We start from the raw sequence: 26003 nt of genomic DNA, 5'->3' as shown, positions 1-26003 counted from the left end.
CGCACAGGCGCCGTGGAGTGGAGGTGGAAGGCAGGTCAGAGGCAGCAGGGAGACGCCAGCGGTGGCATCCTCTCGCTTCATTCGTGGGCTCTGCTCAGCGCCAGGCATAATGAAGATTGATCAGGTCATCTGTCAGGGAATGGGGGATCTGTTCTGTCCTGGCTACAGCTCCAGTAGGCCGGGATGGGCACATAGAGGAACCATCAAGGAAGCATGGAGCCGGGGCAAGACAGCAGCCGGGGGTCTTGCCTCCAGGTGTCATATGTGGTGGTGAAGAGTTCAGGACCCCAAGTGAGAGAGGCCTAGTTTATAGCTGGCACTAGCATTTCCTGGGGAGATGGCCTGGACCTCACTGGCCTCGGTTTTCCCATCTGTAAAGTGGAGGTTGTTCTAAGAAGGAAAGTACAGGACTGAGCACAGGCTTGGGACATGGTACCTGCTCAGGAAATGCTGGGTGCTATTATTATTATTGTTGTCGCTGTTGTATTGCAGCTGGAGTCCACCTTTGCTGTCTGTGGGGTTAGTCGTGTCTCTGATTTGGGACATGTCATGGTCTGCCAAGCAATTGGGGATAGACAATGTCCTCAAGATGATGGGTCTGTGCCAGGGCCCAAGGCCCACTGGCTGCAAAGCCCAGGCCCAGGTGTGAGTGGAGGCTACAGTGGGGGAAGATTGGGAAAACTACAGAGAGGACGGGCTCCTGTTTCATGGAGAACAGAAGGTTATGTGAATCTAAGAAAGACACATAAGTGTAGGGAAGGGACCCAGGAGTCTGCCGAAGGACAGGACAGGGCCGACTTAGATGAGCCTGGGTGGTGCTTAGATACTGTGCTTTGCCTGATTTTACCGGGTAAACATGCAGGAGGCCCAGAGAGGGTGAGGGCCTGGCTCAAGGTCACACAGCAGTTGGCGCTGGGAGCAGACCTACTGGCTTGGGGGCCTGGTAGCTGCCCCCCTCTGTGAAAGAGGGATGTGATCATTCATCAGGGGAGTTTAATAATGAATGAAGGCAGCAGGCCTGAAGTAATAAGGGGCTCTGTATTAATTCGGTAGTTAATGAATATGCAGGTGTGTCTGAATGATTAATGGGGCTCCTGAAGGCTTTGGAAAGGAGTGTGTGAGCTGCTGCTGCTGCTGGAAATATGAATATTGCATACATCTGGGAAGTCGCATAAACCGGGGAGCAGGTGGGCCTTAATGAACCAGAGGACTCTAGCACCACAAAGGGAACAGGCACTCGGGGGCACATATTCAGTGTTATGGCTTAGTGCTCTCATTTCTTCCTGTGTGACCTTGAACAAGTCACTTACCTTCTCTGAGCCTCAATTTCCCCATCTGCAGAATGGGCATAAAAATAGTACCCGGTTCCTAGTATCCTGTGGATGAAATGTGTGAAAAGCCCTTAGCATAGGGGCAGGCACAGTGCAAGCATCTGATAACTGTCATAACCTTTCTAGAAAGGAGGGCAGAGAAGAGGTTGAGGAAGGCCAAGGAAAGTACAACAGTAACAAATTGCCTTCAATATGGACAACACCTTACAGTTTGTAAGGGGGGGATATCTCTTATCAGTCTATCCCTTTGCTCCTTGCAGCAGCTGTGTGGGGTAGGGCAGAGGAGATGGGTCCTGGGGAAGCTGGAGCTCAGAGGGGGCTGGTCACTGCCAAGTTACTCAGCCAGGAGGGGCAGAGTTGGGCCTGGGCCCAAGTCTATACCCTTTGGCTGTGAATCTCAGAGGGACTGGAGGTGGAAGTGCTAGGGAGCAGGAGAGTCCCTCCGTGCACTTACCAGGAAGGGCCTTCAGAGTATTTGTTGGGCCTGGGGCCCAGGTCACCTCTCGGAGCCTCAGTTTCTCTACCTGTCGTGTGAGGGTCTGTCTGCCACTCAGGGCTCTTTCGAGGCTTTGATGAGAAAATGGGATGCTGACCCCTCACCTGTGCCCAGCCTTTGGGGAGTCCCCAGACTCTGCAAATGTCATCCCTGTGATGCTTAGAGTGTCTGTACTGGGAGTTTGTATGCACCAGCCCTTTCTCGTTTCTGGGGAGCTGTGCGTGCTGGGCCACTTTGTAGCTTTGGGTCCTTGCGTACATCCCTTAGCGTCTCTCAGCCTCAGTTTCCTCATCTTTCAAGTGGGGGTAACAACATGGCTATTGTGTATTGAGTGTGCACGTCTGGCACACAGTTGGTGCTGGGTAAAGTGAGATCTTCCCTCCTTCTGCCCCCACCCCCAGCCGATGTCACAGCTCTGTTCACAGGCACCCTGTTTTATGCCCCCATGGTACCTCATTCATCCTTTCAGCACATGAACATTTATGGAGTGCCTCCTGGGTGTCGTGTTGGGCCCTGGGTTTACAGGGAGAGTGAGACTGTCCTCACGGTCCCTGTCCAGGCAGAAGGCAGGTGTGAAGCCAGGGTTCCTGATGCAAGCTGGGCTGGGCCACAGGAGCCAGAGGATAGTCAGACCCGGATGTGGGCAGGGGCAGCCGAGAGGTGTTTGTTTATCTTGCCGTCTTCCCCAGTAGAGCTCCCACCCAGGCGAGACTGTCTTTTGGCTGGGAGTCCTCAGCTCCCAGCAGGAGAGGCTCAAAGAATGGCTGTTGGAATGAATGAGGTAGTGAATGAGTGACTAGCTGGCGGCTAGGCCTCTTTCCCTGACTCTCCCAGGCTCCAGGCCAGTGAGTAGAAGCACATCCAAGCTCCTCCCTTAGCTGTCCCAGGTGGACCCAGGGCGAGCTTGTCTTGTGTCTTTCTCTTTTCTTCCCCAGGTCTTTGGCCAAGGCCCCCAGGGCCTCCCCCATGTCAGCCTGGCTGGGACAGGGAACTCTAGATTGTTGGGTGAAGAACTTGAACCGTCACGGTCATGGTGTAGGTTGCTGTTGATAGAGAAGGAAACCGAGGCCCAAGGGTAGAGGCCGTGGTCAGGGCTGGGGTTCCAGCCCCCGCTGGGCTGCCCCTCAGGCGTAGCCCTGGTGTGTCCGGCCTGGCTGTGTATTTATAGTCTTTGCTGATCTATATTAACACTGGGGCTGGCCCAGGCCTTTGCAGCCCATAGATCTCAGGATGGCTTTGAACCCTCTGGGGGCTGTTGAGTCAGAGCTCACCCCCATGGGGAAGGGAGAATGTGGCTTCTCTCCTTTCCCTTGACAGCCCTGGAGCACACGCTGGGCGCTTTGCCTAGAGAACTGTCGCCCTCCGGGCCTGGGCTGGATCACCCTTTGGTGAGCTCGAAGTCTTTGTCTGGGGTTTGTTATCATGCCTCGCTTCCCTCCAGCTCTGCAGGGAGACCGTGTATACAGCACGGCATCAAGCAAGCGCACGGGCTGCGTGGCCTCAGGCAAGCCGCCCCCCTCCCCGAGCCTCAGTTTCCTTATCTGTAGAATTGGCCGTAATTCCCACCCGACTCTGTGTGTCAGGCTCTGAGTACTAGGTGCTCGAGTCACTGTTTATACGCCTCATGTCTCTTCTGGTCCTCATCACAGACAGTCCTCAGAGCCCCTAGGGACTCGAGGGTCATCACTGGACCCATGAGGCCACTGAGGCCCTAGGGGCGGTGTGACTTGCCAGGGTCATGCTGCCCATTGGGACAGAATTTGGACTCATCTAAGTCCGAATGTTCCAGCTTCCCAGACCCTATCTCCTTCCCAGGGCCCGAGGGGTCCTTGGGAGGCTGGACTCCTCACCTACCAGCTTGGTTCCCACCTCCGTCGCCATGGGAACAGCTCCACTAACTCTATGCTTCTCTTACAGAGCAGAGACGACTGGCTGCCCTGAGCGCAATTCAATTCAACAGACATTTACTGAGTGCCTACTATGCGCCAGGCCTTAGGCTAGGCACTGGGGTGGGGGGAGCAGAGAGGAAGATGGAGGTTCTGTCCTCAGGTAGCTCTGGGCAGGGGGCATGGAGAAGACAGGCAAGGGCTGAACAAAGCTCAGAGCCAGGAAAGAAGCCACCTGTAGGGCTGGAAGCAACAGAGATACCTGGGTTCAAGGGCATCCCTGGAGAGCTGTTATCCCTCATCTGTGCCTCAGTTTACCCATCTGTAAAACGGGGGGAGGAGAGGTGGAGTGAGACAATCTCTAGGATCCTTCCAGGATTCCATGGGGATGGAATTGGGATGGGGGCAGAGCAGGGAGTCTGTCACTCTCCCTGCAGAGAAGAAATCTCTAAAGCCTTCTTGGAGGCGGAGGCATGAGGTCTGGGAGGAGGCAGGGTGGGGCGGAAGGGTGGGAATGGCACCCCAGACTCAGGAACAGCATGAGCAAAGGCCCAGAGGACATGCAGATGGGCAACCCTGCAACTCCGTAGGTTGTGAAGGGATGTTGTGGGGTACGAGCTTAGGAGGGTGGGTGGGATCCGTATGGAGGGGCTACACTTTGGGGTTTGAGCTCTATTCTGTTGAGGATGGAGAGTCAGGAGCAGATGACCCTGCTTGGTGCTGCCCCCTTCTCCTCCCCTCTCCCTGGGACACACTTCAGGGTCACACTCCCGTAGAACCTTGTGGCTGTGATGGTGGCTGCACCGCACTAGGCACTTTACATATTGGTCCCCATTACAACCTTAATAAGTGAGCGTAACTGGGCCCGCTTCACAGATGAGGACACCAAGGCTGAGATGGGGAAGCTTTTAGCCCAAGGTCATGATCTGACCCCCAAGTCCCCCATGCTTCTCCCACTAGCGCTGAGAGGGTTCTCTGTCCTATGTGACATCTCCCATCCTAGGAAGCCCCCAAGCTCTGAGGAGTGCCTGCCAAGGGCACTGCAGTTGGGTTTGGAGGTGTTGGCAGGATGGACTTCTTCCAAGACCTGAGTTTCTGCCCCCACAGTGACCCCCTGAGATGGGGCTCCTTCCCACTTTACAGATGAGCAGACTGAGGCCCTGGGAGTCATGTGGCTAGTCCAAAGCTGAGGCATAACAGCCTGGGTAGGGAGTCCCATCTCCTTATCAATTCTTATCTCAGATTTAAGTCCCCTGAGATCTGTGCAGAAGCTGACCCCCACAGCCCACCCCAGGGAGTGGAAAAGACTGGCATTGGAATCACAGACCTGGGTTCAAATCCTGATTTTGTCTTGTACAAATGGTGTGATCTTGAGCAAGTCATTAATTACTCTGAGCTTGGTTTCCTTATCTATAAATGGAGAGAGCAGGCTTCTTTCATACAGTCATTAACAGATATGTAATAAGCACCTACTGGGTGCCTGATGCTGGGCTCTAATGGAGAACTCAGTCGAGGGATAAAAGCAGCACTTATGATGCCAGTTGTGATGAAGGAAGCCCAGGGGGACTGTGGGAACTAACAGGAGGGGCCCCAACCAGACTATTTTAGTTGGTGGAGGGAGGCAGGAGGGCGTGAGAGGAGAGCAGGGACCAGCAATGCAGGACCCCATGGGCTGGACTTCAGATGTCTGTGGGAATTTTCCCAGATCAGTAGGGAGCCAATGAAGGCTTTTGAATAGGAGCGTGTCATGCTCAGATTTTAGGTTTTAGAACTTGCTCATCCTCTGCTGGCTGGAGGATGGATTGAAGGGGTGGTAAGATTGGAGGCATAGAGACCAGTGAGGAAGCTGACTGAGAAATTTATCTGGGGTGAGGAAGGAGATTGGAGCAGAGAAGGAGTAGTGGGAGGGTGCGCAAAAGACCTTCAGGTGTGGGGAGCTGGGCAGCTGTGGATGCCTGTGCAGGTCAGGGAACAGGGACAGAAGCAATGGTGGGGACTGGGAGGGCAGTGAGAGGTGAGTCCAGTCGTGGGCGTGGCAGAGTTGAGTTTCAGGTGCCAGGGAGGGGCGGCTGGGTGGTTGGGCGTGGTCAGCACAGAGAAGTTGATAAGAGAAGCTTTGGGAGGGGCTGAGGTGCTGGGTGGGGCGGCTGGAAGAGGAGAGCAGAGGGCTGGGACCAGGACCTCAGGAAGGCAAAGGAGCTGGAGGGGAAGCACCCTGGGAGGCAGGAGGAAAGCTGGTGTGTAGCTTCCGGCTCAAGAGTGGGAGTGGTCCCAGGAGGAAGGTGTCAGGACTTAGGTCTGCAGGAGATAACCCAAGTCACTCGCGTCAGGCATTTTGCTTAGTGCCAGGTGCACAGCAGGGGCCCAGGAGGGTCAGTTCCCACCGTCTCTTCACTGGAAGCCAGACTGGTTGGGAAGGAGGGAAAGGGGAAAAAACATTTGCATACATAACAAGGCTGGAATGAAAGAGAGAGAAAGAGGGAGCAGGAGATGAAAAGAAATCGCCATACGCCAGGATCTTGTTATTCAACCCAATTTTCAAAGGACCACAGCTGTCGCACTGAGATAATCTGTTAATTATAACAGCCATTGTGCTTCGCAGGCAATGGCAGAGAAACCGAGGCTGGGGACCAGGTTGAAGGCAGGGGGTGGCAGCAGGCCTTGGAGGCAGGGACAGGCCAAGAGCAGTGTGTTGCCCTCAAGACAAAGGAAGACACTGTCAGGGGTCAAGCGTCATCCTTTTTTCTCTGCCATTGCTACATATGACTGATAAGCCACAATAACCATACCAGCAGCAGTCAACTTGACTGAGCACTTACTATGTGCCCGACCCTGCTCTGTAGCTATTCACTCTACCACCCTCTGAGGCAGTGCCCTTCTAGTCCCATTTTACAGAAAAGGAGACTGAGACTCAGAGGTAAGAAGTGGCTTGCCAGGGCCACGCTGTTGGTTCAGTGGCAGAGCTGGGATTTGAGCTGAATCCCGGAGCCCTTCCAGGAGAACATTAGGGAGGGCTGGTCTCTGTGGGTTGTCCACACTGACGTGGTGGTCACGCATCCCGAGCCATGGTTTCTGTGCAGCCAGCCGTCATGGGGTGGTCCTCCCCCAGGCATTTCCGGGGCTCCTCTTCAGGGACAGAGCTTCCTTGTTCTCAGATGCCACAGCTGCAGGCCTCCGCGGGCTCCCCCACCTGCTCTAGAGAAACTAGTCTCAGCACCAGGAGAGGGACCCCGTGTGACCGCCTTGTTTGGGGTTGTGATGGGCTGTGGCCCTGGGAGGGGTTCTCAGCCTGACCCTGGTGGTCTATGGGCCCTGGGTGCTGGGGCCTGGAGAAGCAGTGGGGAGGACAGGCAGGAGTCCCAGGTGAGCAGAGAGAAGGGAACCCGAAGTCTGTGGGGAGGCCATTCCAGAACCCCCAGAGCCCTTTGCTGCAAGCCCAGCTCTGGGATGTGGCTTCAGTCGCAGAGGCCCTAGACCCCCTGGGGTCCACGCCAGCCTTGACGGGAACCTCAGCCCAGGCTGGCTGGCAGTGTTTGATGGGGGTGATAATTGTATTTGGGAGTGAGTAACCCCCTAGCTCCAACAGGAGCCCCAAACTTGACCCAGCAACACAAGTTGCATTGTTGAAGAGCCAGGGCCCCACAAAGTGACAGGCAAATGTGGAGGCCATCTGGGTGCACCCCTGGCTTGGGGTTCCCATCCCAGTGGGCCTGCTTGGAGCCAAATGGGTGGAGGTTGTGGACAGGTCAGGGCGCCTTGAAGTTCAATAGAACTGGTGACCACAGAGGCCGAGACTCAGTAGGTGTGTAGGACCAAGGAATTGTAGATACAGTGTAGAACTCTTGAGCCCCAGACTCATAATCAGAGACCCAGAGCCCCCAAACCAGGCAGGCAGGGATGGTGGTACCTTTGGGTCCCAGACTGGGAGGCTCATGGAGTCTCCCACACAGGCTGGGATTCTAATTGTCCCCACTCTGGGGTTCCCTCTGTTGCTCGCCTCGAAAACTCCAGTGTCCAGTGAGAACCTCAGCTAGAGAGCCAGGGAGGAGGGTGGGTCCACCTGGGCTTGGGACACCTGCTCTGTTCCTGATGAGATGCAGACCCCGAGCAGCTATGTCTCCCAGGGTTTTCAGTGGATTCCAGAAATGGGGATTTTAAAAATAAAATCTTCCCAAGTTTTCAATTTTGGCAACTAATTCAAAAAATTTTTAAAAATGGCTGTCCAAATGAAACAGGAGTCCACAGCATCTCTTGACCAGAGCCTGATCCCACAGAGGGTCAAAGCCACTGTGTAGCAGTTATGAGACCTCAGTTTCCACCTCTGTAAAGTGGGAATAATAATAGTACCAATTTATAAGGTTGTGCCAAGGATCAAATGAATTAATGCGAGAAGTGCTTAGACCCAGCCTATATAAGCCCAAGACTGTTTTCATCTTGCCCCAGGCTGTGCATCCCTCTCCCACAAGGCTGCCTCTGAGTGGGCCTCACTCTCTGTCACCCGGAGCCTCTGCTTCTCCTGGTGGGTCCCTAATATGCCACTCTGCCTTGGGACAGCCCTGAGGACGTTGGAAGTCAGGGAAATAGTCACCCCTTGGGTCCCTAGAAGAGGAGCAGGTGGAAGATGCAGAGCCAGGAGGGTGGGCCTAGCTGGCGCCTAGTACATAGTAGGTGCTCCATAAATGTTTATTGAATGAATGAATGGAGACCATGCAGGCAGAGGCAGCCGCGCGTGCACAGGCACTGGTGAAAGAGCGGGTCCAGTGGAGACTGGTGAGTAGTGCCCGGGGCTACAGCTGAGCGGGGCCTGGGGTTTACTGGAGCCAAGGCCAAGAGGCCAGCAGGGACCAGGTGCGGGAGGCAGGGGCCAGGCTGGGGGAGGCAGGATCCAGTTGGGATGTCAGGGACCAGCTGGAGTGTCAGGGGTCAGGTTGGGGAGGCAGGGGCCAGGTGGGGAGGGGGTCAGGGAACACGTGGGGAAGGCAGGGACCAGGTTCCGGGGGAGTGTGGGGGGGGGAGGGGGAGGAGTCAGGTGGAGAAGGCAGTGGCCAGGTGGGGGGTCAGGGACCAGGTGGGAGAGTGGAGTCAGGTAGGGGACAGGGGTCAAGTGGGGAGGCAGTCATCTGAACAGCCTGGAGGATTCTGAGAAAGCCAGAGATGACCCCTGGGGTGGGACTAGGAAATGGACTTTTAATACAGGTCATCCTTGGCTGTGGGCAGGAGGGGGGTGGGGTGGGTGCTAGGTTTCTTTGGGCTGGGGAGTGGGGTTCCAGGGAGTGGTCTGTGTTAGCTGGGCCTTCTATGAAGAGCTGCCCATAGAACCAGTGTTGGGGCCACTCGTGTCAGGCTGCTGGGTTGTTTCCCAAGGCCAGGCCTTTTGGTAAACACCCTTCCATCCTCCTGCCTACCTCCTTCCACTAAGGCCTAGACACAGAGAAGGTGCTAATGACAGATGTGACAACCCTGGGAGCAGGGGAGGCCCAGAGACCCATTGAGCTCATGGGGAATGACACAGTAGGTAGTTTACAGAGGGCTTTGGGTTGGCTCCTGTAAACCAGAGACACGTGTGTGCACAGCAATTCTTCCCTGAACAGATGAGGAAACTGAGGCCCAGAGGGGTAAGGCACTGACCTAAGGTCACACAGTGAGCCAGCCATCAATGTGTCGTAACTGCCCATAACACTGCAAACTAGCCCAATCCCCTTTCCAGGCCAAGGTTACTGGACTTGGAGCTGAGTGCCTACATCGAGGCCTTGCAAACCCAATTACGTCTCCCATAACTGTCAGCTGTTGCTGCTGTTGAGGTGGTGGTGTTCTTATTAAGCTCTTTTGGGTAAGTTGGAGGCAGGGCGTATCGGTCTGCTAACGTGCTGGGCACATAGTAGGTGTGCAGTAAATACATGTGGATGTGTAAGGAATATGGGTGAGAGAGTAGCTGGTTGGACAGCGTGCCCCACCTGCCTCAGGGGTGAGCTGTGGGCCTGGTCCCTGTTTCCACGTGACACGGATGCAGGTGCAGCCATGGCCTGCTTGCCCAGTGCAGGTTGGCACAGAGCTGGGAGGGGTGCTGGGCATTGAGGGGCAGAAGCCAGCTCCCCCGAGATGTGGAGAAGCTAGCACAAAGGGCTGAGACTAACAAGACGTGATTGAATGGGGGTGGATGGAAACCCAGCACCTTGGGTGAAACCCAAAAAGAGGACGTTCTGAGGGCATTGGAGCTGCCTGACAGTATGTGTGAAGGGCCAACATCTACGGGAGGACGAGGTGAGGACACAACGCAGGTGTACACTCATTGCTCTAACAAGCATGGTGCCGAATCAAGGGAGGCAGCGGGCCCCTGGTGCCCATCAGTGCTCAGACCACGTTGGCACTGATGCTTGGTGTGACGGGCCAGCCACCATGGCTCCCCACAGCTTGGCACCAGGTGACACATTTTAGGAAGGACCTTGACAGCAAGCATGACCTTGGGCAGCTGGGCCCAAGGGTGGGAGACTTGACATCACAGAGTTGGAAGAGCAGGGGAGGATTTGAGGCCATCTAGCAGGGGCACAAGATAACAGATGAACAAATATCAAAAGGGGCCTTGAGGGGGGCTATTGGCTGTGTTCTCAGTGGCTCCACACAACACTGGGACCAATAAACAGAGGTACAAGGAGCCAGATTTGGCTTTGTAATATAAGAAGCAATTTCTAACAATCAGAGCTGTTCAAGAAGCAGATAAGTAGCCTCAGATGGGTGTGGAGATCCCTGTCACCGGAGGCATGCGAGTTGGGGGGAAATCATCTCTGCAGGGATTCTGGAAAGTCTGGTGGTTCTAAGAGCTCAGGCTGCTCCAGGTTCCTGGCTGTGTGGTCTTGGGCAGATCACTGCACCACTCTGAGCCTATTTCGTCACCTGTACAATGGGAAACATAAAATTGGGGTCATGAGGCTAAAAGGAAGGCTTAGCACATGTCTGGCACACTGCAAGCACCCTATCAATAGCGGGGCCCCTCGCTCTGATAGTTAACACCCTGTCCCTAGCCCTGAGCTGTCATTCTATACGTCATGTCCTGAGCACCTGCTACATGCCTGACCCCGTTGTGGGCATGCAGATGATAGCAACGAGCAAGATAAAGCGTGCTTTGATTTCATGATGCGGGCGAGGAGGGTGTGATAATAAAGAGCTACATGATGTCAGGTAGTGTGGAGTGTCCTGAAGGGACAAAATGCAGGGTTGAGTGACCAGTGGGTTACCTCAGATTTGGTGTCAGCTACGTGGAGTTGGGGGGAGCAGTTGAACAGAGACCTGAATGACATAGTGGGTTGTGCAGATATTAGGGGAAGAGCATTCCAGGCAGAGAGAACAGCACGTGCAAAGGCCTTGAGGTGCAAGTGGGCCTGAGGGTTTGAGGAACATAGCTGGCCTGGAATAAGTACTTCCTGACTGATGGAAAAATTGAAGTCTCTGTCAGCTTGTGCGTAATCCATGCTTGCACGCTTTCCTGATCGGGAGGGAGGTGCCGTCACAAGGGGCAGGAAACCCACCAGACAGCCCCTACATATGCAGTCTTTGCCACAGGCCCAGCTGTTTGGAGGAAGCTGGGAAAGGAGAGAGCCTCAGTCTTCTCATCTGTAAAATGAGGCTAGTAGCACCAGCAATGCAGGGTGATATAAGATTCAAGGAACATAAACGTCAGACACAAATGAGCCTTTGGGTAAAGGATAGCCATGACTCTTATGGGTGAGGGGACTGAAGCCCAGAGAGGTTAATGAATGTGTCACACAGCTCAGCATTCAATCCCAGGACCCTTTGCCTGCAACATCCATACTTTTTTTCTCTCTGCCCTGCAGCTGGGGCTCATCGCACCTGAAATCCAAATGGTTCACCTACCAGAGAGTAGTTCAGTGGCGAAGGAATAGTTATCCCATTTTATAGATGAGGAACCAAGGCCCAGAGCAGCCTGTCTGAGGAGCCCTGATGAGGTGGAGGCAGCGACAAGACCCAGTGTCCAGCCCCAGGGGGTGGCAGGCTTTGTCCCAGAGGGTAGAGTGTTACTAGCTCATCTCTGGGACCCCTGGCCTGGTAATGTGTTCCCAGCAGAAAGAAGTGAGGTGGCCACCTGCTCAGGAGTTCTGGCTGGACCCCAGGAGTCCTTGGTCTTCTTAATCCCGGGTAATAGCATTGACATGTACAGTGACAATGGCACCTCCGGGAGTCTGAGCCAGCCTGTCCCAGGGAGGAGCCCGTGCCAGGGCTTATCAGCTTCTGCAAATGAGATTTCCCCGGCTAAGCCTCATGTCTCTGCTCCTGAGAGGCTGGAACATGGACTGCCTCCTGCACTTCATCCCTGGACCCCTCCAGCGTCCGCGTGGGAGTGTGTCCGTGTGAGCAGGAGCCCGAGGCGGCGCGTTTGCTGGGCCCCCTGCCCTGTACACAGCGTATCTATCTCCACCATGTCCTGGGGTTTTGTGGGAGCCCTGGGAGATGGGTGGCACTCACCTTGCCACGCAGGTAGAGAAGTTGAGGTTTGGAAAGGGCCTGCAACTCGCCAGAGATCTCTGAGCTACCTGTCTACCTGCGAACCCCTGCTGCCCCATCCCCTCCCCCACCCCCACCCCCTCAGCCAGGGGTCACTTAGGCAGACCTCATCCTGTCTGTCCTCTCACCCGGCCCAGGGAGGGGGAGGCGGAGTTCCCTGAGCCCCGGAGATGAGCCGCGTGTGCCAGCCATGCACATCAGCGCACCACAGCCTTGGCAGGTAGGAATTATTCGTCCCACTTCACGGGCAAACAAACAGGCTCGTGCCCCCTCTCTCGGGTTAGCTGAGGGGGAGCCTGTGTCGGGGCAGGAAGCTCCCAGAGGGGATTTGAGGTTGGCAGGTCAGGATCTATAACTTCCACCCGGGTCCTGAGCCTGACCCGCCACCAGCGAACATGTCCCTTACCTGGTGCTGGCCTCAGTTTCCCCTCTGAGAAGGGCTGGGACTGGGCTGAACAAGGCCTCTTCCTCCTTCCAGCTCTGAAGCATTAGGATTCTGAGTCCACAGAGGGGCTCTGAACCTTGTGGCACCTGGAGGAGAAGGGCACAGAAATCAACTAACTTGGGGGGTGGCTGAGGCCCAGAGAGGGGGAGCCACTTGCCCAGAGTGACTCAGACGCTCTGAACAGAGACCCTACCTCAGTTCTGCCTCTCAGTCCCAGTCACTTTCCCTCTCTGTTCAAGGGTGTCCCCAGGAAAAGGGACATCAGACTGGGGCCCACCTCAAGTTCCCTCAACAGCACGCTGCCCCCCAACTTTGCCACGTTAGAGGTGCTGATGGGGCACTTGGGGCCTGCTCCCTGCTCTGGCCAGAGGTTACTCATCGCCACCACACCTGTGTTGGGGCAGGCATAGTGGGGGCGGAGGGTTTGGGAAGGGGGTCCCTGCAGGCCAGTTCAGCCAGGAACTCTGTGCTTTGCCAGACACTGCTCTGGCCTGTACTGCGCCATGGGCCACACCCCCCACCAGGTGTAGCACCACGGAGGCCTGGGGCAGAAAAGGCTGCTGCTTCCTACAGCTGCTTCCTGCTGCTTCCCCTCCCCCTCTCCCCTGAGCTGGTCACAGGCTGCATCTCAGTGGCTGGCCGGGCCCACTGCTCATCTGTCTCCCGGGTCCCTGGGTGGGTGGGTGGGCAGCAGGAGCTGCGTCCTCCCCTTTGCCCTCATCCCCCATCTATCATCTCACTGCGTGGCTCTGCTGATCACTGATTCCTCTGTCTCAGAGGCTATTCCTCCTTCTCTCCCTGCTCGGCTGTCTCCATATTTTTGCTCTTCCATCTTTCTCAGTCCTCGCCTCCTGTCTGCAGCTCCCTCACTTCCTTCCTTCCTCTCCCCTCCACCCACAGGTATGTGTGGGGTAGGGCCCTGCTCCTTCCACTAGCATGTGTGCTGGGGGTCACCCTCATGGGAGCAGGGGAAGGGCATGACCCCCGAGACCCCCAGGCCCAAGAGAACCACGGCTGGCACCCCTCCCCCACACTTTGAGTGGGTGTGCAGCCGGCTGGGGGCCAAGTGCTGCTGTCAGCGCCTTCAAAGCCTTGTGTTTCCCCCTCCTGGGCTGCGGCAGGCCTCAACGGGTGGTGGGCAGGCAGCCCAGGGACAGGGACATGGTGGCTGACGCACATGGGACAGAGTGAAGGGGAGCCTGTCTGAGTCGCAGTGAGGGGAAGCTGGGCCCTGGCCCAAGTCCTGGAGACCAGGAGGATGGGAAGAGAGGGCCGTGGGCAGGGTTACCTTGAGGGCTCAGGTGAGCAGAGCTCAGAGTGGCTGGGGTGGGGGTATGGTGGGCCTCTGCCTACCTTGGACTGTTTGAGAAGGAAAGAGATGGGACAGGACTAGCCCCACCCCCAAGCCTGGGCCCCTTCTCCTACTCCGCTCCCCTCCCTCTCGGCCTCTTCGTATTCCCTCAGCATGGCTTGGGCTGTCCCAGGGCTCCAGCCAGCTCAGCTTTGATGGACAGCCCCTGGGTCTGGGGGCCGGGGGGTGCTGGTTTGAGCAATTCAGATCTCAGGATAGGGAGTGGGGCAGGGGGCTCTGTAGGGCTCAAGTTGCACATGTGCACACATGTGTATACATAATACATGTGCTTAACATGTTGACATGTCGGCAGGTGTTGCCGATGTTCCCCTGAGATGCCCGACACACACCCTTTCCCACCCTTGCACACACAAGCATGTTCACCCTCGAGTACTGTAGCTGGCCACAAGTGCACACGTCCTGTGCACACAGACACATGTGTGCGCACACGCCTGCCCACACGTCCATCTACTTGTACACGTCAGCACACCCCTGCACTGGTGCTCTGAGCCAGAGCACACCTGTGCATGCACCTGCATACAAATGCGCTCCCCAGACGTTTCTAGCCAGAGGTGGTGCAGATGGAGGGCAAGCTTGGCAACTCAGCCTCCTCTAGTGCAACGTCCTTGCCTGTGTGTGCATGGGGGGCGTGGAACTGGGACCTCAAAGGGGGTGGGACTGCTGGGGTCCACTGGGAGCCAGTGGCCATGCTGGGGAGGGGCCCAGGTCTCTGACTCCAGCCTGAGACTTTTGTAGCACAACCAAGGACAGAAATGCTGTCTGCTGCCTGGGCACCCCTTCATGCCGACTGCCTCAAAGTGCCCCCCCCCCCCAACCCCTTGTCTGGCCCCTCAGCCCGAGCTGGTCCCACAGGGGACCTGGAGGTGTGAGGTCACCTCTCCTGGACGTTCTGATCTCACAGCCTCTGACTCCTTTAGTCAGCCTTTAACCTGAGGGTTCATCTGGACGCCCTGGTCACCTCCTCAACAAAAACTGCCTGCCTGGACGTCTTCCGGCACTTTTCCCCGCCCGCTTCCCTTTCCTCTGTTCCAGCAGCCCTCTGGGGCTCAGGGCTGTAAATTGGTTTTGCTTTAAAGGCAAGGTTTTAACATTTTTTTCTCAAAGCTCTCTCCTTCCTGGTGTTTCCCAGGAGGGGGAGCAGGAAGCAGAGGTGGCTCTTGTGAACAGTCTTTGGCTTTCTTTCTCCAAACATGAATTTCTCTTGCCTAATTTTCACATCCCTGGCCACTGCCCAGGGCAGGAGGGAGCACCGGGCTCTTCCTGCAGTACAGAGAGCACTGGGTGGGAGCTGGAGCCCCATTGGGTTGAGGGGCCTGGTCTGGCTTTCCCGGCCACCGGAACAAGTCTCCCCTGGTCTGGGGCTCAGTTTCCCCACTTGGAAAATGAGGGTCTGTAGGCTCTCAGCCCTGTGCTGGCTCCCCTGTCCCTCTGCATCTTGGGCATGGGAAGCCTGGCTCACCCTACTTCTTCCCCCCTCAGATGACCAGGCAGGGACCTGGTCCCCACTTTATCCATGTGGAGACAGACTCAGAGGTGTGCTTGATTCACCTGCTTGGGCTCGGGGGATGGCGCTCCAGGCCCCTTGATTTCTGCTGCCTTGGGAGCCTTGATCCTGGCCCAGGCTGTGCTGTGTGACTCGTGGCAAATCACTGCCCGTCTCAGGGCTTCTGACTCTCCAGCCATAGAGGGGATGTGGGCCTTTGATCACCTTATTCCAGAGACCTCTGGCTTTATCACCTGCCTGAGCCTTTCCCCTCAACCCCCAGGATCCCGGCCCTCTGTTGGAAAGTACTTTGAGGAGGTGGGATTGGAGGTGTGGCTGGCTTCCCTCTTTCCCTTGGCTCTGCTCCCACCTGTAGGATGAGTTCGTCCCATGTCCTCCCCTTCCCAGAGACCCCAGCCTCTGCATCCCCCTCTTGGGGGGCCCATAGCCATGCTGCTCTGCTACCCCTCCCCCATGGAAGCCGAGACAAGGGAATTATTTTTGGAACAAGAGCGATTACACAACAAATGAATTATTTATTTCTGGGCATGGAGGAGAAGAGTCATTTTGCTGGGCTTCTTAATTCTTTCTCTGGATTGGAGGTGCCTGCCCGGTACGTGGCCATGTGTGTATGGCCCCTTTGTCCTACACAAGACTGTGTGTGTGTGTGTGTGTGTGTGTGTGTGTGTACGTACCTGTCTGTGTGTGCATGCTGTGGAATCTGGATCACATAGGGTATGTGGGTCTTTGTGCAGGCACTTGGGCAAGCATGGACACGAGTGTGCTGGGGCATGCGTGTGAGTGTATATGTGCACATGACCCGTTAACTGGCCAGTGTCCCTTCTGTGCCCACTGTCCTCAGACTCTGCCCCTCCTCCCCGCTTCCAGGCCCCCAGCTCCTTCCTCCCTCTCTTGCCACCCACCACCCTCCCTTCTTTTATGTAAGAGGGACCCCAGAGTGCTGCTGGCACAGAGAACCTGCCCCCCACCATGGGAGGGGTTGGAGAAGGGACTGAGGGCCTATGCTGGACTTCGAGGGGCTGCTCTGAGCCTTCACATTGATATGTCACCCCCTCTCGGTGCTGCCTTTCAGGAACCAAGTGACAGATGGGTCTCTTCCTTCCTGCCCCCGTCTTACTTGCTCCTCCCTCAGAGCCCCACTCTCCAGCCTTCCGTGGGAATCGTCTGAAGTTCTGAGCCCAGAACCCAAGGAGGAAGGAGAGGAGGAGGAGGAGGGAGAGGAAGTCAAGCCCTGAGAGCCCGTGCACCTTCCCAGCAGAAGAGCAACGTGGGAAGCAGGCTGTGGGGCCCAAAATCCTCTTGGCCCCAGCCTGGCCCCAGTGCCCAGCGCCTGCTGGTAGCTCCCCGGAAGGTCCCCTGGTTGTGCCTGCCTCACCTGGGGCCTCTGTGCTGGGGGTCGCCCCCAAGATGGTGGCGGCCCCAGGGAGGACTGTGCTGCCAGCCCCAGCCTCCCACCTCTAGGCCCCCTGTGCCCCTCACCCCAAGCCCAGCCATGCTGCGCCTGGGGCTGTGTGCAGCCGCACTGCTGTGTGTGTGCCGGCCGGGCGCTGTGCGTGCCGACTGCTGGCTCATCGAGGGCGACAAGGGGTACGTGTGGCTGGCCATCTGCAGCCAGAACCAGCCGCCCTACGAGACCATCCCGCAGCACATCAACAGCACCGTGCACGACCTGCGGCTCAACGAGAACAAGCTCAGGGCCGTGCTCTACTCCTCCCTCAACCGCTTCGGGAACCTCACCGACCTCAACCTCACCAAGAACGAGATCTCCTACATCGAGGATGGCGCCTTCCTGGGCCAGGCGAGCCTGCAGGTGCTGCAGCTGGGCTACAACAAACTCAGCAACCTGACAGAGGGCATGCTCCGCGGCATGGGCCGCCTGCAGTTCCTCTTCCTGCAGCACAACCTCATCGAGCTGGTGACGCCTGCCGCCTTCTCCGAGTGCCCTAGCCTCATCAGCATCGACCTGTCCTCCAACCGCCTCAGCCGCCTGGACGGCGCCACCTTTGCAGGCCTGGCCAGCCTCATGGTATGCGAGCTGGCCGGCAACCCCTTCAACTGTGAGTGCGACCTCTTTGGCTTCCTGGCCTGGCTCGTGGTCTTCAACAATGTCACCAAGAACTATGACCGCCTGCAGTGCGAGTCCCCGCGGGAGTTTGCCGGCTACCCGCTGCTGGTGCCCCGGCCCTACCACAGCCTCAATGCCATCACCGTGCTCCAGGCCAAGTGCCGCAATGGCTCGCTGCCCGCCAGGCCTGCCAGCCACCCTACCACGCCCTACGCCACCTACGCCCAGCGGGAGCCTGATGAGAACTCGGGCTTCAGCCCCGACGACATCCTTTCGGCTGAGCCCCCGGCCTCGTCCACCACGGATGCGTCCGCGGGGCCGGCCATCAAGCTGCACCACGTCACCTTCACGTCGGCCACCCTGGTGGTCATCATCCCCCACCCCTACAGCAAGATGTACGTCCTGGTCCAGTACAACAACAGCTACTTCTCCGATGTCATGACGCTCAAGAACAAGAAAGAGATCGTCACGCTGGACAAGCTGCGGGCGCACACTGAGTATACCTTCTGTGTCACTTCCCTGCGCAATAGCCGCCGTTTCAACCACACCTGCCTCGCCTTCACCACGCGGGACCCAGTCCCGGGCGACCTGGCGCCCAGCACCTCCACCACCACCCACTACATCATGACCATCCTGGGCTGCCTGTTCGGCATGGTCATCGTGCTGGGAGCCGTGTACTACTGCCTGCGCAAGCGACGCACGCAGGAGGAAAAGCAGAAGTCCGTCAAGGTCAAGAAGACCATCCTGGAGATGCGTTACGGAGCTGACGTGGAGGCAGGGTCTGTGGTCCATGCTGCCCAGAAGCTGGGCGAGCCCCCCGTGCTGCCTGTGTCCCGCATGTCCTCCATCCCATCCATGATCGGGGACAAGCTGCCCGCCTCCAAGGGGCTGGAGGCGGGGCTGGACACACCCAAGGTAACCACCAAGGGCAACTACATGGAGGTGCGCACGGGCTCGGGCGGGGATGGCACGGCCCGGCCTGAGGACGACCTCCCGGACCTGGAGAACGGCCAGGGCTCAGCCGCCGAGATCTCGACCATCGCCAAGGAGGTGGATAAGGTGAACCAGATCATTAACAACTGCATCGATGCCCTCAAGCTGGACTCGGCCTCTTTCCTGGGGGGTGGCGGTGCAGGCGGGGACACAGAGCTGGCCTTCGAGTGCCAGTCCCTCCCTGCGGTCACCACCGCCTCCTCAGCCACCGCCTCTGGGGCACTGGAGCGGCCCAGCTTCCTGTCACCCCCCTACAAGGAGAGCTCCCACCACCCGCTACAGCGCCAGCTGAGCGCCGATGCCGCGGTGGCCCGCAAGACCTGCAGCGTCTCATCCAGCGGCTCCATCAAGAGTGCCAAGGTCTTCAGCCTGGACGTGCCTGACCACCCGGCGTCGGCGGGGCTGGCCAAGGGCGACTCCAAGTACATCGAGAAGAGCAGCCCTCTCAACAGCCCGCTGGACCGGCTCCCGCTGGTGCCCGCAGGCAGCGGCGCGGGTGGCGGGGGCGGGGTCCACCACCTGGAGGTGAAGCCCGCCTACCACTGCAGCGAGCACCGGCACAGCTTCCCGGCCCTGTACTACGAGGAGGGCGCGGACAGCCTGAGCCAGCGCGTGTCCTTCCTGAAGCCGCTGACCCGCTCCAAGCGGGACTCCACCTACTCGCAGCTCTCCCCCAGACACTACTATTCAGGGTACTCGTCCAGCCCTGAGTACTCCTCGGAGAGCACGCACAAGATCTGGGAGCGCTTCCGGCCCTACAAGAAGCACCACCGGGAGGAGGTGTACATGGCCGCCGGCCACGCCCTGCGCAAGAAGGTCCAGTTCGCCAAGGACGAGGACCTGCACGATATCCTCGATTACTGGAAGGGGGTCTCGGCCCAGCAGAAGCTGTGACCCTCTCCTCCCCGGTGAGGTCGGAGCGGGAGGGCAGGGGGCACGTGGGGAAGGCCCAGGGCCGGGCGGGGGCGCGCGGCGGGGGCCGAGGCTGAGGAGTGGACGCACACGCACACCCGCACGCACGCACCCACGCACACACCTGACCACCACCTGACTGTGAACCACCACCACCCGACAATAACGGACAGGAAAACAAAGACACGTTCTCCTTAAAGTTTACACACTGATACCGAAACCAGGCGTCATTACTGTGCTGCCCAGGGACTCTGCTGGGGTGCGCAGGGCTGGGTGGGGCGGGAGGCAGAGAATGAGCCAAAGGAGGGTGGGGCCTGGGGCCCTAGGACAGGTTTGGGAGCAAAGGAGCTTGGGGTAGAGATGGACTGCAGCCACTCTGGGGCATGGAGAGGTTCCCCTTTGAGGGACAGGTCATTTGGAGATTTAGCACCAGGTGGACACTGGGCATTGTTTCCTTCCTTTATGGATGGGGAAACTGGGGCCCAGGGAAAGGAAATGATAACCCCAGGGTCTGCCGGCAAGTTAGAGTCAGTCTCCCAACTTCCTAGCCCAGTGCTGTCCCCTACCCCCAGTGGCTCCCTTGGGGCCCCCATCCTCTGTCCACCCACCACCCCCTTCCAGCTGTGGTGTCCTTAGGCTGAGGGACTTGAGAATCAGGCGGGTACTTTTCCTTTCTCGAAAGCCCCATGGCCATGCCCCCAGAGTGTGGAGCTGTGATTGATCATGCTAGGGGGGTCCTTCATGCCCCATGCCAGCACCCAGGAGAGATGGGAAGTCTTGCTGACAGGAAAGGAGCAGAGGCATGGGGACGTTCCACCAGCCCCTTCAAGTGTCTTCCAAGTAGCCTGGGAGCTGCCTATGCGGTCCGAGGAGCAAGGGTGGGCCACCTTTCAGATGCAGGCCCCCTAGCTATCTGGGCCTCCAGGACCCCTACTCATCCCAGAAGGTCAGCAGTGAACTGTGATGCCTGGGAGCAGCGGGGAGGTGGGGTGTAATGGGGGCCTTCCTTCCTGTGCCCCCACTTCCTGGCCTCCCAGCTGCCTGACCCCCATCATGGGATCTCAGGGCAGCATCTCAGCCTGACCAGAGGAAGGAGGGCTGTGCCGGGCTTTCCCACCCAGCCCCTCTTTGCTGCCCATCCCTAATTCACGCCAGGCCCGAGGGGCTCCCGTATTTCCATGGAAATATGGAGATGTCCAGTCCCCTCTTGCTGACCTCCACCCAACATCGAACAAAGCACAAACAGTGAGCACCCCCACCCCCGCTGGTGGGGAGCAGGCTGGGTTCCTCTGGCCCCTCCCTGTCCCTGGCCAGCCTCTGTCACCATGGCAACCCAGAGCCTGGCAGTTGGGACCGTTGGGCTCCTGGGGGTTCTCCCAGTGTGGGTGACTGAGGGTGGTAAGGGAGGTCAGGGCCAGATGGCAGCTGCCTTGCTCATGAGCTAGGGGCTTCCTGGGCAGAGCTTGGGGGCAGGTTTGGAGTCCTGAGACTGGGGGTCTTGAACACTGTGCGAGTGCTGGGGCTGGAGGCAGTCATTCCTTCACCTTTGGTTGGGAGGTGGGCCAGTGGGGGTGGGACAACTCTGGCTTTGCCCACTTGCCAGTATGCCCCTGGGCTCCGCACACACCTCAGGATGGGCAGCAGCCTACTCAGCTCTTCCCACACCTCTGCCAGAGACCCCCAACCTCTGGCCTGTTACCCAGTTGGGTTTCTTGAGATTTGGGGAGTGTGACTGCGGGGTAAGGGTGGGCGCTGGGGTAGGACTAAGACCTGTACTGTGTGTGGGGCTCTGACCAGGAAAGCCATTGTCACCCCCTGGTGGGGGGCTCCAGTGACCTTCCTGCCAGAGGGAGGGCCTGGGGGAAGACAGTCGAGGGCCAGGGGGCCTCAGGGCTCCACTGAGCACCTCTCTCACACCCACGTGGGGGACAGACCAAGCCTGGGGCTCAACTTTGGGGGTGACATTTACAAAGAAAGGACTGTTCTCCTGGGGAGCGGAGGGGAGGGGGCCAGCATGGATATGCAGAGCAGACCTCTCCCAACATCCCCCAACCCTGCCCCCAGCCCTCCTCACACCGACTGGCAAAACTGAGGAAAGCAAGCAGGCGGAGAAGCCAGCGGTGTGAGAAAGCAGACTCTCCCTGTTATATTTGCATGACAATTTTCCTGTATTTTTCTGAGCAAACATCTGTCGTGTATGTGCCGGTTTGTCCAGACTCCCTTGCCCCCCCTCCCCACCGCCCCCCTTTTCCTACATTCCCTCTGTTGTGATCTGACAAGCAGCTCTTGACACCCGGGGAGGGGCCAGCTCTGCAAAAGACCCAAAACAGGTGCCACCCAAACACAGCCTCTGCCCACACCTGCATCCTGTCTTTCTGGACTTTGGGCCCACACGTGCCACCTCTCCTCTTCCCTCTGTCTCTCATGTCCCCAGTCCCCTCCCATCCGTCCTCATCCTTGCCTCTTCCCTTCCTCCCTGCTAGGGAAGGGCAGCGCCCCTGTCCTACTTGCTCCCATTTTGCTGATGAAGAAATCGGGGCCCCCAAAGAGGGTGGGGCGTGGTGATTTGGCTGCCAGGTGGGGTAGAGGGTCAGTCGCATTGCTGAGTACAGGAAGCCAGGAGCTTGGGGCTTCCTGGAGAGTTTTATGGGGAGGCTTGGGGCTCTGAGGGAGGAACCCATGAAAGGAATGGGGGCCCGAGGTTGGCCTGGCCTCATAGGAGATAGTGCTGCCCGCAGGGAGGGTTCTGGCAGCAGGAGCGGGAACCCCACCTTGCCGTTCCCTCATCATTCCTGGTTGGAGATGACCTATAAAAACCTCAGACTGTCTCATTTCAGGAAGTCTTTAAGGATAGGTCCCCATCTTAACAGTGAGTGTCTTACCACTCCAGAAAGTGAATCAACCTTCATGACCCAGATCACACCAATCTTTGGGGCAGCATATCTAGTTTCTAAAACTCAGCCCTCTGGAATTCCCAGCCAGGCCAAATCCCTCAGCTGCCCAGGCCAGGCCCCTCACTCTGGGGAAGGGTGCATTGCAGCCCGCTTTGGAGGCTTTCCTGCATCTGTGTCCTGGGTCCTTTTCTTCCTCCAGGGAAGAGCAAAATGTTCATGAAAGACAAATGGATACTTATGTCAAGGAGTCTGGCCAGCCCGGGGCCCCACATTTATAATGGTGATGGTCATAGTGAACCTGGGCCATGGCCTGGGCCAGCTGGAAGGGCAGGCAGCCAGGAGAGAAGGGAAGGGGAACCGGGGGGAGTTGGGGGAGGAGCTGACTGGAGGAGATGTGTGCTGCACCCTGGACCTCCTGTCACAGGCCTCCCTGCTTTGGCTCACGCCTGGGCTTGATGTCCCTGTCAGAGAATCTCCAGAGGAAATTCCTGGGTGCCTGTTCCTGGGAAGTGGCACCGATGGGTCCACTCTCTCCTGGAGGGTATGGCGGGTGTCACCAACCCTCTGTTGGAGCCAATGGCCTTCCAGAAGCAAAAATTAGAGGAAAGCTTAGTCTGGTGCAGATACCTCCTCAGGGGTCCTGGGCTTGCTTCTCCCCTCTGTAGGAGGGGCCTTTCTCTGCCCACAGAAGGCCCCTCGCTTCTGCTCCCCTGCTAAGGGACAGTGCAGAAGAACTGTGTTCAGGCTGAAGAAAGGGTGTCTGTGGGTTGGTGGGGGTAGAAAAAGCCAGTTAGGAAGAGTAGACCTGAATGGCCCTAAAGAGGCAGACGAGAGTCTGGGCCTGGCTAAGGGTCCCCAGTCCCCAACTGGAAGTCACTTGCCTGTTCCCCCTCCTGGAAATTTAAGAGAGGGAAACCGAAGTGGAGGAAAGGAAAGGAAGGAAATGTTCTGGGGTCTTGAAATCAGTGAAGGGCAGGCTGAGGCCAGGAAGGGGACCAAGCATGGTGGTCAAGAGTGACAAGTCCCAGCTTATTAAGGGGCTTACATGCACTGAAGGGACAGCCACAAAATGTTCCCTAGTGATGGACACTGTGCAGAGAATTAAACTAGGGTGATGGAGGAGGGAGGGGCTGGGGGCACCCCTCAGGGAGGAAGTGACCTGGGTGATGTGAGCCAGAGGAATAGCCACCGGCCATGTGAAAATGAGATTTGGAGGGAGAGTGGGGTTAGGAGAGGCTGGAAGTACCTCCTCAGGTAACCCCCACCCTCTGAGGGAACTTACCATGTAGCAGATCATACCCCATTCCTGGCAAAACGGGGCCCTCTCTGGGGTGGCGGATGGGTGGGCAAAGCATGGGGAAGCCCTGGGGCTGTCTGACCCCCATGGGGGCTTCTGAGGTGGGGCTGAAGATTGCCCACGAGGCCAGTGTGAAGGTTGGGGCTCGCCTGACCCCAGCGCTGTTCTCCTCTCTGCCGAGACTTCTGCTCTACAGCCACCCCAGTTCCAGAAGCTGCCATGCTCCTCATCTATCTTGCCCCTGTAGCCTCCCACCTTTAAGACAAAACCAGTATTTACACTCCTTGCCTCTCATGCCTGCCTCAGAAGTTCCCCATTAAAGGTCCCTCGCTCATCCCTGCGGAAGGGAGCAGAAGGGGGTTGTGGAATGGGGTGGGGTGCGAGGGTCTGGGCCTCTTTTTACTTCCCCCGTCCCTCACCAAACAAGCACAGGGCTGGCCAGGGGTGAGGGGTCCATTCTCATGCCCTCGCTCCCTCCCTCCTAACCCTGTGGCTTGGCACCTGGTTTGGGTCCTGCAGAGTTGGGCCTCCGGTCCTGGGCCCCGAACCTGTGAAACCTAGCTGTGTGTGGACCTTCCTCCCTCGGGGGGCCTGAACCTTCTCCTTTTCTTCTTTTTGGGGGGTAATTTCATTTATTTTCTCTTCCCTATATCTGCCTCTCCCTCCCATTCCAAATTCCTGTTTTAAACTGAATGGCACGAAATTGTTTTCCTCAACTCGAAGATTCCTGTATGGAGAGAATCAATTTCTATATTTGCAATAAATTTCTTATTTAAAACAACAGGGACAAGGTCTGTGTTGAATGTCAAGCCCCCCACCCCTTGAAGTGGGAGTCCCATTGCGTCCAGTTTCTGGGGCTCGGTGCCCTGAATTCTCTTTCTCACCAGAGCCTCACACACAGAGTTAAGGAATGGGGCGATTTGAATGGGCAGCCCCCGCCATGGGCAAGGAAAAAAAGAAGTCTGTCTGCCACACAGGGTGGGCCATCAGGAAACCAGAGGGTCACTTGCTCCCACCCTCAAGCCTGGCAGGCTGGGCTCCTAATGGTTTGTCCTGAAAAGCCCCTCTGCCAACTGCCCTTGCTCCCCTTCTGGGCGGCCTGGCCTCCTTCATCACTGTATTCAGGCATTAGAGATGGAAGGGCATTAGGACATTACTGTCTCAGCTGAATCCCAGTAATTATGCCCTGGGAGGGTTGGGGTGAAGTGGGACCCAGTGGGTCTCCTGCCATTGTCAGCCGACCCAGTGGGTCTCCTTCCAGGCTGCCTGTCTCTTCCCATGGTGGCTACCACCAGTCTACTGCCCTTTTCTCCACATTCTCCACAGCTATGAACACTCCTGCCCTCTGCTTCTCATGGATCAAACAATGCAACTCTCTGGTCAGGCATGGAGCTTGGGTCTTCATCCAGTGACCTCGGGCTGAATTGCCAAACCTTTGCTCCAGCTCCAGCTTCCTTGTCTCCATAACAGGCAGAGCCCCTCCCCACCCTTTTCTCACACCCTTGCTCCCCAACTGCCACAAGCCCCTCCTCAGGGAAGCCCCTGGATTCAGCCTGGATCTCTACAGGGGTCCTTGGGGTGGGCTCCGGGGCACTGAGCACGTCCCCTATGAGTGGTGTCCCAGGGAGGGATTCTGCAGCTCTGACCCTGTGTCCCGGTGGCTCTCGGCCCATGGGTATTTTCTGATCCCTTTCACTTTCCTGGGAGTTTGCATGGACTGGGGGGAACCTTCTGGAAAGGCCCACTGAGATGGGCAGGTGTGTGGGAGGGGACAGAGGAACGGATACTGGAATCGCACAAGCCCTGTCATCTCAGGCCTGTGTCTGGGGCTGTCCCAGGGGCCCCAGCCTGGCTCAGGCTCAGGGTGGCCGTGGCTCTTCCTCTACACGGGCGGTTCCCAGTATTTCCGAGGAAACAAAGATGTGACCAAAGGTGGATATGAGCTGGGTGGTCTTGGCCAGCCCAGGTTCTTCCCATGTGGCTGCCCCCAACCCCCCAACTGCCCCTTCCCTTGGGTCAGGTGGTAACCAGAAGTCACTGGGAATTTGGAAGTGTCCTTAAGGAAAGGCTTTGCTTTCGTGTACAGAAAGGCTTATTCTGTTATTACTCAGGTTTCAAAAATGAACTTTATTCACTAAAATTACAAATTCAGAGACCCATATCTTTTCATTTCAACGCAAAACCATTATTTATAAATCAAGTAAATTTTAACATTCACATTTAAGGGGACTTATGGTTAATTTAGGTCCCATTTACGAATGTCATTAATTCAATCTTCTTAACTATCCCAA

The 26003-nt window shown here is 57.4% G+C and overlaps 1 protein-coding gene across 5 annotated transcripts in view; it reads left to right on the top strand.

The window, feature by feature from the left end:
• ELFN2 (extracellular leucine rich repeat and fibronectin type III domain containing 2) overlaps window positions 1-24495 on the top strand; it is a 55489-nt gene extending 30994 nt beyond the window's left edge. For 3 of the 5 annotated variants that reach the window (XM_074326362.1, XM_074326365.1, XM_019752971.2), the window contains one exon: window positions 16624-24495. In XM_074326362.1, the coding sequence (XP_074182463.1) occupies window positions 17044-19503 (2460 nt within the window). In that variant the 5' untranslated portion in view covers window positions 16624-17043 and the 3' untranslated portion in view covers window positions 19504-24495. Of the gene's footprint in view, window positions 1-4249; window positions 8484-9420; window positions 9544-16623 lie in introns of those variants that run through there. The other 2 variants (XM_074326364.1, XM_074326363.1) reach the window with 2 other exon arrangements.
• The last annotated feature ends 1508 nt before the right edge of the window (window positions 24496-26003 follow it).

The sequence above is a fragment of the Rhinolophus sinicus genome, linkage group LG02 (genome assembly GCF_036562045.2).
Source record: "Rhinolophus sinicus isolate RSC01 linkage group LG02, ASM3656204v1, whole genome shotgun sequence".
In the NCBI taxonomy this organism is placed as follows: domain Eukaryota; kingdom Metazoa; phylum Chordata; class Mammalia; order Chiroptera; family Rhinolophidae; genus Rhinolophus; species Rhinolophus sinicus.
This window is presented reverse-complemented; position numbering and strand designations above follow the sequence as displayed.